At 24.2% G+C, this 17,384-nt stretch overlaps 1 protein-coding gene and 1 long non-coding RNA gene across 4 annotated transcripts; one reads left to right on the top strand and one right to left on the bottom strand.

Annotated features, from left to right (window-relative positions):
* The first annotated feature begins 1,898 nt into the window (after positions 1-1,898).
* On the top strand, positions 1,899-5,210 carry LOC112679928. 3 transcript variants are annotated; one of them, XR_003148267.1, is made up of 4 exons: positions 1,899-2,362; positions 2,481-2,676; positions 2,752-2,866; positions 5,082-5,210. It is a non-coding gene; the product is annotated as an uncharacterized LOC112679928 (long non-coding RNA). The 3 variants fall into 3 exon arrangements; XR_003148265.1 differs by having other exon boundaries at positions 1,902-2,362; positions 2,481-2,679; XR_003148266.1 differs by having other exon boundaries at positions 2,020-2,362; positions 2,481-2,664.
* A 5,194-nt stretch (positions 5,211-10,404) lies between these two features.
* Positions 10,405-14,422, bottom strand: LOC112679927 (ribonuclease P protein subunit p30). The gene is made up of 8 exons (XM_025549879.1): positions 14,191-14,422; positions 13,289-13,437; positions 12,628-12,702; positions 12,496-12,564; positions 12,068-12,262; positions 11,941-12,008; positions 10,588-10,667; positions 10,405-10,510 (listed from the first exon to the last, which is right to left on the bottom strand). The coding sequence occupies exons 1-8, from the start codon at positions 14,276-14,278 to the stop codon at positions 10,452-10,454; spliced, it is 783 nt and encodes a 260-aa protein (XP_025405664.1). The 5' UTR covers positions 14,279-14,422; the 3' UTR covers positions 10,405-10,451.
* Between the last annotated feature and the right edge of the window lie 2,962 nt (positions 14,423-17,384).

Genomic DNA, 17,384 nt, shown 5'->3' with positions numbered 1-17,384 from the left:
TAAACTCATAAACTCATACGTGCATATCAAGTGTATAAAAACTGTTAGTTTACAGTGTATTTTAGGTAAAACCAATAATAATAATAATAATTAAATGCTGAATTTACGTGACATAACATAAACCGTTCGAACGACGTAGGGCTTTCATGTCATATTGCGTATCATATAATTTACAAAAGTACGGATAGAGTTCTCATAACACATTAGATGTATCTCAAACTTCCAAGCTTAATCACCTCCTGCTTCCCGTTGCCTATCGAAGTAACATAGCTAAAAGTCATTGAAGTTTTTACTCAAACAGTTTAAAAATTATTAACTACAAGTGTAAAATAAAAGTATTTTTGTTGGTATAAATAATACACAATGTTTTATTTCGATACATGCTCGACACATGCTACGGTACCGGTTAGTCACGCCGTCATTTAAGGTGTATGGTATATTTGTGAATACTCGATAAGTAAACGTTCCACAAATACGAGCCGGGTCATTGTAAAGAGCAATATTAAAACTACAAGTGAAATATGAATTGGTTTAATATATTCAATTCTAATTCTAAGATGAATAATGGCACAGGTTTTATATATACTAAACCGTATTGATCTTGCATCAAACCGAGTATGTAATTATTTTTTCACCGTTGAAGACAAGAAACACACACATTTACTGTCGTGGATTTTGAATTAACCACGGTCAGTAAAGACTCTTTAGTCCCAATAACAGCGCTAAATATCAAACAGTCTACACCAATTTAAAATCATTCAATAATTGGAAAGACGACCACTACCTATTGCTAAAACTAAAAGAGGGCCATTTGAGCCGACTGCTTGACGACAACAAGGAAATAATGAAGAAAATCAAATGGATTCTCAAAAATAGAGAAAGGATTTACGAGTACGAAAATTAGACGAAAGTGTAAACAAGACTTAATAATCTGGACGCAGAAACGACAGAAAAATAGGTATTTGTTAAAGAAAAATGTCAACAAGTAGTAATACTATTTTTGAATGGAAATATGGATAAAGATGTTTTAAGGAGATTTAATATAAAACATGGCCAACATAGCAATTTATTTTTATCAGTTAGTACATTTTAGTAGCAACAAAATTAAAAATTATACACGAGATCGACGCAAATAAACATAAAAAAAAAAAAAACGGCAGAACTTTAAGGAATCACACGACCCTTGTACGGATGAACTTTTTAACAAATGCATATCCGTCAAGCCAGTACGACAGTATCACCACCAGAATTTGGTCAAACATTTTAACACAATATTTTTATACTTTGCGCACACTTTCACGTCCTACACGTTTATTCAAAACATTAATTCCATTCGATTGTTTTAAAATTTCCATTTTACGTACTGTAATAATTTGAGTAAGTATTGCAAATCGTCGATCGAAGGCTTGCCATTCGTCTCGGTTTTATAGGCATGTCCCGGTGTCCCTACCGATCATTCAACTTGTCCTGGTTAATAAAAGCTGAGAAAAAATAACATTTAATATTGTATTATTTAATAATAATGCGTAGAACAATATTGTACATTATATCATTATATTATGATTATCTAATCAGCATGGTTGTATACAATAATAATATATTTTTGTATTAGATAATGAATATTTAAATTATAAAATTATACATTAATTCCATATGAAAGTTACAAAAAAAAAAAAAGGGTCATTCAATATGATGTTCCGGTTTAGGGATATAAAAATCTGGCTACCCTACAAATCGATGACATTAAACTAACAACTATTTTATGGCAATTGTTTTATGAAAATCGAGTACCAATTGGAATATCAACAACGCATTGAGAATTATTATTTAATCAGTCTCATACATCAGTCTTCTACTGACTTATAGTCAAAGCAAATTTAATAACTGCCTGGGTAACATTAGTAACTACTTCGGCACATCCAATTCTAACTGTGATATCGTTTTTTTTATACCTACTCATATTAGTTTTGCAATGCATAATTGTGTACTAAAAATTCGCCTGTTTTCGACATAAACTATCCTATAAGTTAATTGTAAATCAAGTGAAAACAGAATTCTGGTTTCATTTTTAAAACATCTAAATTAATCAATCGGATCATACGTAAATTATTCCTAATTTAACATTGACCACAATGATAATAATAAAGTACTCATCAAGACAACCCTCATTGTCTTGAAACGATGATAACAGTGATAATAACTCGTGCTTGTTGATTGATGTAACGCACCCATTGGATTGTTCTCGTTGATCGTTCAAAGTTCGACTTCGTTAAAATGGATTCTTACCTCGTCATTTCTACTACGAGGACAACCAATAAGGCATCGCGATCTCGTCAACACATTGGGCCTACAATTTCTGACGGTGAGCTAACTCTTTTGACATGAACGTGATGATAAACAAAACTTGGTCATTTTAACGTATTGCGAACATAAGCGCCTGTTCGACCGGTCTAACATACTTAAAGACTTTCTATTTACAGCAGTAACGTAGAACGTTCCATGGACAATAATGAGGAGAGCCGCCGAATGCGATCAAACTGATTGAGCATTCCTTCTACGGTTTCAATACTTATGTTACGGTTACGCCACCCTATACCTGCTGCACAATTAAACAACTCAATCCAAACCAAAAATATTGGTCTTTTGATGTAAACTGTGTAACACGTAAATCTAATCGTGGTCCATATTTTAATTCAATACCAAGCTTTACTTGCTTACAAGTTTAGTATTTAATATTTTTGTATTTTATAGAAATGAATATCATCTATAAGACGATCAATAAATGATTTAAGATGTTCAAAATGTTAGTGGACAAAAGCTTGATGAAAAACATATTGCTGTCCAATACCAAAGAAATGGTTTTATGGTAAAAAAAACTCAAATTATTATTTTGTCTTATTCATAATTATGTTGTGTTAGCTAAACACAATATATCATCAGGGCCGGTATTAGAAATTTAGCCGCCCTGTACCAATTTATAAAAATGCCACCCTAATACAAATTATTTTTGTTCATGCACAAATAATTTACGGACTAAATAAAAATTATATAAATATTTAGATCTCATATAACTTAATAAGTTGTAATTATCTTAATCATTATGAGATGACTTAGAAATAATTTAAATAATTAATGGGAAACAGTTAAATAAAATTACAATACACATGAGTATGATCCATGGATTTTTATGCTTATGTATGTTTAGTACAAAAATAATATATATTGTGAGAATGAGTATATTACCTCAGTTTTTTTTTAGTAATAATATTAAAAAATAGAAATGAAAGTTACAGTATTTTTATTTTATATACATATTATATTCATATAATTTTTATTAGTATTATAAAAATAGTGATTCTAACTATTATTGAAACACTTTTCTTGCCTTGACATTTGCAAAATCTTTGATATTTTCTGTTTGTTTATAATGCAGTGAAAAAATTTTAAATTTAAAATCTTAAAAATTATTAAGAATAACCTCAGTCATATTTCTACCCCAACTATATTGCCACCTTGTGTGAATGCACAGCCTGCAGATGCCTTCCAAAGCCCTGTATGTCATATAATTGAATACATAGTTTGTTTGTAATATAAATCCAAATTTATTTAGTTATTGTACTATATTATTATTATTTTTAAACAAGATATTTTAAATTTGTTTACTAATCAGTCACAAACAGATATGATTTATACAGGTATGGAAAAAGCTTTTGATAGGATCAACCATAAATTATTAATAAATGAACTTAAAACTTATGGTTTTTCTAAACCGCTCTCTTCTTGGTTTTACTCTTTCCTATCAGGTCGTACACAAATAGTTTTTTTTTTTTTTTTATTGAGTAAAAAGACAATCTACAATCTATACAACAAATATGCACATTAATTAGATGAGATAAAAGAATACAAAACAAACAACAATGAATATTATGATTTTGGGAAATTATCCAGTGGTAACACCCAGCACGTGTTAATTTATTTACTGTCGATTAATATGAGTTTTTTTTTTTTTTACACAAATAGTTAAATATGAACAATATCTTTCCAAACAAATAAATGTGACTTCTGGTGTCCCTAAAGGAGATCATTTGTCTCCTATATTGTTTTTTCTATTTATAAATGATATCTTTAATGTCATTTCCTACCCAAAAATTTTATTATTAGCCGATGATGCAAAAATTTACAAAAACGTGTATTGTATAGATGATGCACTAAACTACAATTTGATTTAAATAGTATTTATAAATGGTGTATTGAAAATGCTCTGCACTTAAATCTAAATAAATGTTCCACCAACACCTTCTCATTAAAAAGAATACCAATACAATTTAATTAATCTTTAGACAATGTAAACTTATCAAGAGTAACTACAATATTTGATCTAGGAGTAAAATTTGATACAAAACTTTCGTTTAACGATCATATAAATTATATTAGAAATAAAGCTTCTGCAAAATTAGGTTTTTTTTAAAACGTTCGTGTAGACAATTTAGAGATAAATCTGCTTTAATTACTTTATATAATTTCTTAGTTTGATCTCATTTTGATTATGCACTAATTATTTAGCATCCATATTCTATAACACAAAATCAACATCTAAATAAAATTTAAAATAACTTCATAAGATTTTATGTTTTCAATGTCATATTTATAGAGCTTATTTTCCCTACGATATCACAATAAATTTCTTTAATATGCTAACAATAGAAAAACGATTTATGCAGCTAAAATTAAAATTGTTATATAAAATACTTAATAATTTGGTTGATTGTCCCGAACTGTTGCAAAATATAAACTTTAAAATAAATGCAATAAACTGTTGAATTACGAACCTTTTTTATATTATTTGGAAATTGTATGTAATTGTTTTTATTTTGGATTAATGAGTTCTACAGAGTGATGAATTTAATTACCTATAAAATATTTCTTTGTCTTCTAGATCTTTACATTTTTAAAACTAGAATTTTTTTTTTTTTTTTTTATGTATATATTTTTGAATTTTCAGTGTAGTATTTATATTTTAACTACAAAATCACATCATGTTATTTTCCATATTGGTTATTATTTATTTTTTTTTTTTATAGAAATGAATATTATCAATAAGGCATTGACGATCAATATAACATAATTCAAGATATTCAATAACAACTTGAAACTTCAAGAAGATGGACATTTTTCTATTTTTATTACTCTTGCTAAATTAATTATATGTACATCAAATTTGTAAAAGAAAAACATATTTCTGTACAAAACTAAAGTATTAAGATAATTATATGATATAATGCATTATTTTCTCCTTAAATATACATTATTCAAAGTTATTAGATATTTTCTAAACACATTATATCATAAAATTCAATAAACAGTATGTTCCGAATATAAATATAAATTTATTTAGTAATTTTCATACAAAGATATTATTCTGATTATTAGTTAAAACTAATTAATAATTAATACTGTATTCAAGCACTACTTAAAGATGAACAAATATTAATATAATTTTTAATTTTATTATTCATTAACTTAATGATTGTTTGCAAATTTAATATAATATTTTATTTTTTATTTTGTTACTATAATGATAAATTATATTGAAAATATAATAAATTATGATCAGCTATTTATCAACGCTAATAAAATCTTTAAATCTTGATGTTTAAGCTTAAATGTCATACTAATAAGCTGAGCTCATAAGTTAATACATTTGCATGTTTTTTTTTTTTTTTTTGCTACATCAGAAAACATGCTAAGTAAGATAAAAATCTGTTTCATAACAGTAGCAATAAGAATCTTAATTTTATAGAGCACTTTTTTACATGTTATTGGCATATAGTTGATTTTTTTTTAATTAATGGCGCATTTATTTTATGTAAATTCAACAAAATTGTTTTTTCGCGGAATTAAAAAAAATTTAAATCAAAAAGTACTTGAATTCATTCTTATTTATTTTTTTGAACATATTTACAACATCTTAGTATTTAATATTTTATCAGATTTTTAATTTTTGTATAAAATTACCTCCCTACAACCACCCTCTTCCTATTGACGTATACATTGCAATCTATCAGTTAATTTTCATCGCAACGTGTGTTCATTAATAATAATTATAATAAAATGTAATCAAAGAAATAAAATATAACTTTTAAAAATGTGAATGAATAATTATTATAATTTAAAAAAATGATTATACTTATTTTTTTTCTTGCACAGTTTAAGATTTTTAATGCATATAAAATGCATTATTGCATGCTTATTTATGTGTTTGTTAGTAATTACGAACCCTGCAAATAATATACTTATTGAATGCACTAGTATTAATATTAAAAGTGTGAACTTCACTTAATATTTAGGATTTGAACATTGTACATCATTTAAAATTAAATATTCATATAATGTGCGATTACCCCTTAAATGTATGCCTTTATGTATTCAATAAACTATGGTCAATGTTTGTAAAACAATTGATTGTTATTTATATTAAATTTGTTTTATCAGACATTTGGTATGGAACCAATAAGTAGGAAAGAACTTTTGTTATCCATTGAAACAAAATTATAGTAATCATGGAAAGGACTATTCAATTTATATTAAAAATAACTAGTACTATAAGCAAAGAATTAATATATAAAGATTTAAATACAATTTTTACAATCTTCTTACTGAAATATTATTGTAATTTTATTAAATAATTATAAGCGTTTTGTTAATAAAGCTTCTTGAATCATTTAATAATGCTTTATATAAATTTAGAAATAAATATAAGAATTTTTTTAAATTTGGTAATTTTAAAAGCTAAGTTTTAAGAATGATCTAATCATTGCGTTTTCAATACACCCATTATGTATTTTGTAAATTATTATATAACTATATTAAGACAACATTCCTGGTGCATGTACTGGAGATAAAATTTAAAATTACCTACAATTTGTATGTATATAATCATATGGAACTTTAAATTTATCTTTATATAAAAGTTTATGAATCTTAAAATAATTGAACTACATATATTTACATAGTTAATTAGTTATATTAATATATAATTTTAGAATTCAACACGAGTAACTGTTTAGGTGTGTAAATATTTGATAATAATGTTAGTTGTAATTAATTTCATCTTATTTGCAAAATTCAATAAAATATCAGTTATAAATAAATTAAATATTTTTAATGATAATAATACTTGCTAAATTGAATGTTAATGATTGATTAATCAACATAATTTTTTGAAATTGTTCTTATTCTATAATAGTTTCTAATGAATTAATGAGTATGTAATTTTCAACATTTATTTATAATTTAGACATAAAAGTTATGCAACTGCTTTTACTATTGATGAATTATTTATATGGAGTAATACATTGAATTATAATATCTCTTCATGGCTTAAATACTGAAATTTATATGGAATAAATTTGTTGATTTTAAACAGTATACGTTAAAAATATTAATTATAAAATTTTAATTTTAAAACCATATTGTGTTGTATTCTATGTTAATTTATATTTTGTTATTTATAGAAATAAATGTAATAATAAGGTATTAATTATCAATATAACCTAATTTATGTTTTTAATAATAATTATATATTATTATTATTATTACAATTATAATATATATGTTGGAACTATCAAAATATGAGATTTTTTTCTATTTTCTTTATCCTTATTAAATATATATATATATATATATCAAACAAATAGAATTAGAAAGATAAATGCTCCAGAAAAAAATCAATTATTCTAAAATACTAAAGAAATGGGAGAATTAAATGATATAAAAATTTCAAAAATAAACCTTTTCCACTTGGTTATGTGTTACTCACAACTATCTAGTTTTAGGTAAATACATTATATCACTATGTTCAAAAATTTGTATGTATATAGTATAAATCTAAATTGGATAGTAAATATAATGTGATAAATATTCTGCTGATTAAAACGAATAAAATAAAGCATTTTTTTTTTCTGCAGTTCTTTTGTAGGTATATATTTATCAACATGATTATTTGATTCTGTTTTTGTTTTTTATTTTTATTTATTTATTATTTTTTTTTTTAAATTTATAAAATATCATAATTTTAATTTGTAAGCTATTTAATTAAAAATATTTATATTTACTATTATAATAATTATAGTTATAAATAAATTATAGGTTATAATAATAAGATAACTTCTCTTAAACTAATTCTTGTTCTATTTTTTAATTATTAGAAAAATTAAGTAATTTACATTTTAATTTCTACATAGTCCTTATTTATAAAATTTTAAAATAATTTGATATTGTAATTTGTATAATTCATAAACCAATATCTGTTGTAAATATATAATTAAAAATAATTGATTTCTATGATATATCATTATTCACATTTTTATGATAATAATGTATTTTTATAGTGTTATAAATATTTAGTTTATTAAATTATAAACAATATATATTGGTTAGTTAATTGATTAGTAATTGATGGACAAATAAACAATAACAATTATTGTAATATACATATTAACTATAGAATATTATATATTGTATAATCATAATTCTTATCTAACCTTATTTTAATTCATATTTAAGTTTTTTACAGAAAGAATTTCCTTAAATTCATTGTTTATTATCATAATATATATTTTAACTGATAATGTTAAAAATATGAATTCACAAAAAAACTATAAATAAATATATAAATGTAATTATTATAGTTTAAAAATTATGTTATAAAAATCATGCTCTCGAACATATTTAATTATATTTGATAATATAATCAACATAATAAAAAAATAGGTATTTATTTGTTTTATATTCAAATTTTATTTAACTTTATTTTATATATTGCAGCTATGATTGTCATTGAATTCTTTTAAATACAAAAATTTCTTTTAACTATACTAATCTTGTTCTATTTTTGATAAAATAGGTACATGAATCGATATGCTCATATATATTAGTTTATTATTTAATATATTACATACTAAACCTGCAAGTTTTGAGTGAACAAATGACGAAATGCATAATCAATTACCCTAATACTTAAGAATTTATAGATAATAATCTGACAAATGCCCTAAAAACAGCAAAATATGCCCTATACATGCATATGAAATAAAAATTGTCATAAAATGCAAAATAAAAACTATATTAAATTAATCAGTATTACTTAAAACACATTTCCTTCTTACCTATGTATTGGGATATCAGAAAAAAAGATGCATATGCATAAAAATCTCAACTCTAATTATTATATATATATGTTATATATTTTTTTTACAGTATTCAGAATAAACCATTATTATTAGGGTTCAGATTTATATGCACTTAAAAAACTTAAAATAGTATGCATTTATATTTATTTTATTCGTTTTTTTCCCATATATATTAATGCTTTTCAATTAGATAAACTTAATATATCCACTACATATATCAACTTATAATATGAATTAAAGAAAATATTTATACATATATTCAAAAAATATAACAAATACTTTAGTTAGGAATAATAATAAAAAAATTAAAATTTATTAAATCCTTTTATACTATTTCTTTAGTAAATTTTTACTTAACATAAAAACTATTTAAAAAATAAAAATAAAATTAGTTATTAGTAAAAACGTTTTGATTAATAATTACAATTTATGATGTTTACTTTTTACAAAAATAATTCATAATAATTTATTTTTCTATATGTTCAGGTGTCATATTTGTCTTATCACTTTTATGTTTATAAATACTAAATGATCATTCTACATCTACTGATGTCAGTGATACATATTTTATATTGACCATAGAGAAAACAGTGAAGTTTTCTGAAAGCTATATTTCATTGTTATTTCTGATATAATTAATCTGATTTGTTTTAATACTTGAATTATTTTATTTTTTTTTTATACAAATTAATAATAAATTTAAATTTTGTAGTAGAACGTTTTCACCTTGAACATTTGATAAATAATAATCTAGTTTCTACTGTAATTTAAAAAATAAAATGATTAGTTTAATGAACTTTTATACAAAATATGTTTAAATATTCAAAATTCTTCAAATATATTATCATCCCAAAAATATACATTTATATACAAAACAAACTTTTTCCTACATATTCTCTGTAACGCTAATCATCCACATTCTTTAACCTCATTAAACTGCATACGTTCATTACAAATATATGAATGCATACAAATCTTGACTCTAATAATATTATATAAAATAATAAGATTTAAATTTTGCTAACATGTTTTACTTTTATGAGCACATTGTATCAGTTAATCTCATATCGAATATATCATTTGCAAAACTCTTTGTGTACCAAATTTTTAAAACATAATTCACTGATTTTACAATTCAACATTTATTAACAGCAAATAATTTAAGTTATTGCTTTCTTGTGTTTTATAATAAATTAGATTAATATACAAAACATTAGTTAAGAATAAAGTTTATTTCATAAATTGCAGACAGACATTTTCTTAACAATTGTTTTTCATTGGGATCATATTAAATGCAGATCTTCCCAACCTTCGCCCATCTGAAAATAATTATATTATTTATTAACTAAAAATTATTTTAATTGAAGAAATCATTAAAATTTATCAAGATACTTACAACATTTTAAAATAACTGAATGACATGCTTGGGTAATTGCTTGTTTCGATTGTTTCTGGGAAAGGCCTAGTAAAATGGTTCTAAATGCATGGTTAAGTTATATTTAAGATAAAGAATTAAGTGATTAGATAGAAAAAGCTTTGTAAATAGTGTACTAAATAATAATGCTTAATCAATTATTGATAGACAAGTAACTCATATAGATCTAATGGGTGATTTTGAACTAATTTTTAATTTATTAAAGATTGTCAAACATAATCAGATAATATTTAAAAATTATAAGCTTAAATGACAAATTAATCATTGATTTTTTATTTAATATAATATAAATAGCAAAATAAGTTTAATCATAATTAGGGTTCGGATGTTTATGAAATTGCATATTTTTTTTTTATCGATACAATTTATTTCGGACCTGGATACAAATTTTATTCATGTTCTACTGAATCAAATAATACTATTTTTACTTTGAATATTTTTGGAATTTAAAGAATATACATATTTTTCGTACATTTTCAAACTGTTTTTTAAAAATAATTTAAATTAACATATAGATAAAGATAAATTATTCACCTGTATAATTGTGTACAATCTCAAATATTTTTACATTTAAATTTGAATAAATTAAAAAAAAAAAAAAATATTGTATCATAGTGAAATCCTTATATTGTAAATTATTATATATCTAATATTTAAAATATATAAAAATAACAACATAAAAATTAAATACATATTTATGAAATTATATTAAATTTTTAATACATAAATTAACATACATTTTATTCTGTATATTTGATTTTTTTTTTATAGCTATAATGCATATTTTATCACTTTTTTAGTGCATAGATATGCATAAATATTACAGTCATTTTAAGTGCATAAACATCCAAACCTTTAATGATGATTTTTGATATAATGTACACAGATAATTATGCTTATAAATTTAAGTATTATAGAATGGTAATATATACATGCACTAAGTTAATAATAAAAAACAAAATGTACTACATAAATAGTGAAATATTATATCAAATAATGGTAAAATATATGAAAATTCTAAACACATTTTTGAAAAAAATAATATAAAAGTTTTTTCAATAAAACGTTTAGCATTAATATGTCAACGAATATATAATAATTTTGTTAAAAACTTTTATTTTTATTTTAATTTTTTTTTTCTTAATGTGTAACAATTATTAAATTTAGTTTAAGATTCAATCAACATAAGATTTTGAAAATTTATAACTGAAATAACTATTGCCATCTAAGACAATAAGATTATTACAACTATTTTCTATCGTATTTAAATATCAATTTTGATTAAATTAATGACATTATTTCATTAAAGGATACGAATTCATAACATCATGAGGATTACGTATATCAAATTTATGAACAGCTCCACTTGAAAATATAACATTCTGAAACAAACAAAATTTATAACTGAATACAATTTTAACACATTATAATTTTATTTTACTTTTGATTTTCCTTTAATATAAAGCATATGAGCTAAAGTTATAGTATCTTGACGAATGTTATAATTCATTAGCATTGGTCCGTACAATACTTCAAAATGTATTCTTCTAGCAACTGCATTTCTGTAATCTTTTGGAGAAATTTTTATTGTTAAATTACAAGTTATTATGTCAACATATGGGGAAGTCACTAATTCCTGAAACAATAAAAACAGTTAAAAAAAAATTATTAAAATGTAAGGAAGGGATTTATATTCTGTAAATAAGTATTTTTAAGTATTTTTTTATTTTGTAAAAATACTTAAGATTCCTTCTATAAATACAAGTCAACTAAATATAAATTGATCTGGTTAATGGTTTATAAACCTTTATGATAAATATTCAGAAATACACATCTAAAAAATATTTTTATATACACAATTATATTTACCTGAATAATGTTGTCATTTAATGGTTCTACTGCAAAAATATGATACAATTTAAAGTTTGTAGAATTCACCTAAAATAAAATATTTATGTAGTTGCATAAAAATAATATATAATATATATTTGTGTTACTTACAATTTTTTGTATTTGTCCAAAATTTGATATTTGTACTGTTAATCGACTAAGTACGGTCAATTTTGAATTATTACACTGAAAAATAAATCAATATTATTTTAATTATCAACAATGTGAAATCCAAAATATAAATATAATAGAGGGTATAAAGATTTAATAAATTATTTTCAAAAATGTTTTTTTTATATAAATCTTATAATTCAAATAAAATTTATCTAAAGATCAATACAATTTTCAAATGAAGTATTAAAATTCTAAATACATCCAGAATATATAATAATATGAAAATATTAAAATAGGCACATTACATAACTAATTATATACATAGATTTAACCATCTATAATATACGATTCAAATTTAAAATGTTTTAAATAAATAAATTTAATAATTAATGTGTTATTTCTAGTTTTATATTATAGGAAAAAACTGAAAAAAAAATAATAATAAATAAATTATAAAATTGTTTTACATAGATTTGGGAAGCTTAATTTATATATTTAAACAGCTACTTATATACTGAATAATCAAGAAAATCAGATTTTTATGGGTATTTATTTATTAATCTTATCTGTAGAAAATTTAAAAAATAATCTACTTTAAAAACTTTATTCTTACACTGACATAAAATTTTTTATTATTTCTGTTAAATAAAATACATACATTTGTATTCATGGGAACAGGTATGCATTCTTTTTCTTCTTCCTTTTCACTGTTACATTCTCCAAGTTTTCTTTTCTTCCTATTTGAGGTTCCAATACCTAGAGTTGAACAGTTCACTACAGTGTTTACAGCGATAAAACTATACCCATCTGTAAATAAAAAAATACTCTTTAATTATATATATATTTAAATAAAAGATTTGTTTTGATAACCAAATTAACATGATATCAAAAAAATCATAAAATCATAAAATAACAGCCAACGTAAGACTGTAACAAAATAATCGTACTACAGAAACTTTTTATTGTTTAGGGCGTTTAACTGACATTTCAAACACTACATCGGAAACGTGTTTTTAAGGAGGATATTTTTCAAAGATTTATTTTTATTTTTTTTTTTTTTACTGCACAGCTCCCCATCTTAGAATTAAGCCCTCAAGTCAAATGTTGCAACTGAAATACTATTGGAAATATACACAAATCGATGACATTATCTATATTTTTAGACCTAACTCATTGTTCAAAAACTAATCAATGATATTATTTTATCGTGGAAATGTAATAATAAATAACATTGTAGCCAGTCACTGTACGTCAACGACTTGTTAATTAAATTCAACGCTAAAGAAGTAATCATCGTTTTTAAAGTGTTTAAATTTTGAGTTGAATATTATTCGATATTATTTTTAATTCGTAACCTATTATTCAAGACCAACAGTCAAATATTTAGTTGAGACGTGTTGCGCTAATATGTTACAACGTTAAAACGTAAATTGAATTTTTTTCGGAGCCTCCGTTGGTCGGGGACCTTGGGTTCGAACCCACAGCGTGCCCTTACGATAAACACGGCACATTGTGTATTCCCGTCGAATGAGCAAACAAGCAACCGTTCGGCGTACTCACGTTCGACGTACGCGTCGACGAGACTGTCGTTCAGACGTTCGACGCGCAGATCGCAATAGCCGCGGGGCACCACCAACACCGGATTCATTTCCAGTCGACGGCGTTCCAGCGCGACGTCGAACACGTTCTCCTTTGGCAGCAGCCAGCACCGGTGTTTTCGAACTTTCGAACCGACGTCGTTTGCCGGCACGAACTTCTCGCGCGCGACCCACCACGTTTCTTCTTATCACCCGTCGACAATCACTTTATCGTTATCTAACCGATCGACACCGTTTGTGATAACCAAGGATGGTGCGTATTTTCGAACGAACCAAGACCTACCCGGTTTTATCGAGTTCCTGCCCCGGATTACTCGGTCCGGATCAGTGCCGTAGCTATCACAGGGTAAAGCGGGGCAGTGCCCCGGTGCCCTAGAGCCCAGGGGTCACCTTGAACATTTTTGAAACTATACTTCCCAAAAATAATTAACAATGTTGATGGTGTTTAATAATAACTTTCCAAATCGTACGTGGTGGTTCCACTAACAATCAGTATTGAACTAGAATAATAATACACGCAATAATTGTTTGTTTTTTGTAATAGGTACCTAATAAACTGAATTTTCTTTTTACTCCCCACATCTGTTAATTATCTGACAATTCATTTTTTTCAACATTTCGTAATGAATAAGAATTGACATTTAAAAAAAAAAAAAACAATATAATGTTTATACCTTGCATTTTCATGTAAAGATAATATCAGTTAGGAAGCCTAATTTATATACGGCACCGAGACCATTTTCTGTGTAACTACGCCACTGGTCCGGATAAAATACGAGTAGCTACCATTATTTGAAAATGATCTTACGGTACTAGAAACACGATCAATCGATCGTTCACACTCCACTTACACGATTGAGGCGAACGTTCCGTAACGAGTTGTTCAAAAATAAATGTACCGGAGTGAACGAAATTCTTGTATTGAAAAAAAAAAAAGTAAATTATTTAATTAAGAATACATTAACAATATCTGATAGGTAGGTACAAAAACATCTTGAGTTCTCGAATAATAGGAAGGATTACGGAAACTGACCTGAACTAAAAGCTCAGAGCATATAATATTATAATTTAACAGGTCGTATATGAATAAAACATCAAATAACTGACATCTTAAATGAAGAGAGTCTAAGTTTACTAAATTTTGAACCTGTATAATAAAGTATTTAAATATGGGTAGATTGTTAGTATTGGCAATTATTTTTAAAAATTTAAATTGGATATTTTCAAGATTGTGAGTATGAGTAGATAACGATTGACGTCAAATTACTGAGGCCTATTCAAGAACAGATCGTACAAAGGAGCAATAAATTGGTTTTTATTGTAGTCATGTTTTTAAATTGTTGAGTGTTCCTATTTATGAAGTCTAACAATTTATATGATTTGCTGAGCATATACTCATGATTTAGTTTAAAGGATAAATCTGAGCTAAAGTAAATACGCCAAAGTTCTTATTGAATAAGCTCTATTTAAGGTTATATTATCCAATAAATAAACTTGTAAGTAATATGATTTTTAGAACGAGTGAAAGATACAGTTTTAAATTTTTCAATACTTAAAGGCAGAAAATTATTTTTAGTTAATTTTAGGTTGGACTATTCTTTAAAGCCTTGACACATAAATTATAAAAATATTTTAAATTTCTGTTCTTTAATGGAAGACACTTATTACAATCACAGAAAGGCCAGAACATTTGTCATAAAAAGGTTGAAGGCAGCTGTCACAATAAATTGACGAATCCAAATCGTCGAAGTAAGAATTGCACACAATACAAATTAAATTAGGAGCCATTAAGTGAAATATTGAACAAAACACAATAAAACGAATAAAACAGAATTTAGAATAAGAGAATGGATATTTATAACAGAAGTCTTAACTTGTTAAAAGTCAACAGTCAACTGTAATAAATAATATAACCTTATATTTTTAGAGTTTTTTTTTTTATATTCTTAATTTTTATGAATACTAGATTAGAAAATATACTTATACATTTATCACAACCGTATAGTAATTTTTAATGTGTTCAAGTTTTTAAATTGTACAGGTTTATTTATAATAAGTTAGTGGTAAGACATGTATATCTTACCTATGCATTTCAAGGAAGTCAAGTGATTTTTAACTATACACAGCAACTTCTAAGCCACTACAAATACATTTTCTCGAACCGGCTCAAAATCTTATTTCATCCCTGCATAGGTGCATAACTACAATGAAACTTACTATACATTTTTTCTCATGTAGGTACTTTTACATCAAGTTATAACAGTTACGTAAAAATTATACATATAATATATACCTTATATATATAAATCAAATAATAATATTATATTATTACAAAATAATTGTATTTACTTACAAACAAACATCAAACATTAAATAACAAAAAAGTTATTACATTTTATTAAAATTGTATTCATTAAATATAATAGGGTCGAATATCATTAGAATAAGTTCATCATTTTCAAATAATTTTTTATTTGTAATGTTTTTGAAGCTTTTAAGTGACCCATTTTTTTTTTTTTCACTACATTTATCTTAGATTCTGTATTCCATTAATTTTTTTATTATTACTAATATTTTGTTATATATTGACCTAATGTAGTTAAAAATACTTTTTTCTCTTAGTTAAAACTCCATATGTCAATAACTCATAGTATTATACTTAACAATGCAATTTTTATTAAAAATAAATAAATGTATAAAGATAGATTAGAGATTTATAAATTAAATTATATTGCAGTAACAATTACTTTGTTCTAAAATTTTTTTATATACTACTTTTGTATATTAATACGAAATATTAGTGTGTCTAACATTTGGAAACATTGAATTTATATAAAAAGTATTCAAAATAATTTAAACTTATTGAGAAAGTTTTAAGTTACCTAATTTGAAAGAATATGTCCTACAGGTATAATTTAAACCATATTATTGTGTGTAAAATTGTTTTCCCTTGTAAACAAATAACACATTCCCAAATTACATTAAAAAATTCAAATGTTGTAATTTTAAAAAAATAAACCGTTATCATCATAGTAGTTATATTGCCACAACTTATCATATGCCCTGACTAATAGAGGGATTTAATTCACCCATCCCTGTATTTCATCCGACCGAGGAGTTTCACAAGTTTTTAAAATGCTATTTGTTTTTCGCGTA

This window comes from Sipha flava, unplaced genomic scaffold (genome assembly GCF_003268045.1).
Source record: "Sipha flava isolate LNK unplaced genomic scaffold, YSA_version1 170_pilon_pilon, whole genome shotgun sequence".
In the NCBI taxonomy this organism is placed as follows: Eukaryota; Metazoa; Arthropoda; class Insecta; order Hemiptera; family Aphididae; genus Sipha; species Sipha flava.
The sequence above is the reverse complement of the archived record's forward strand: the minus strand, read 5'-3'. Positions and strand labels throughout refer to the sequence as shown.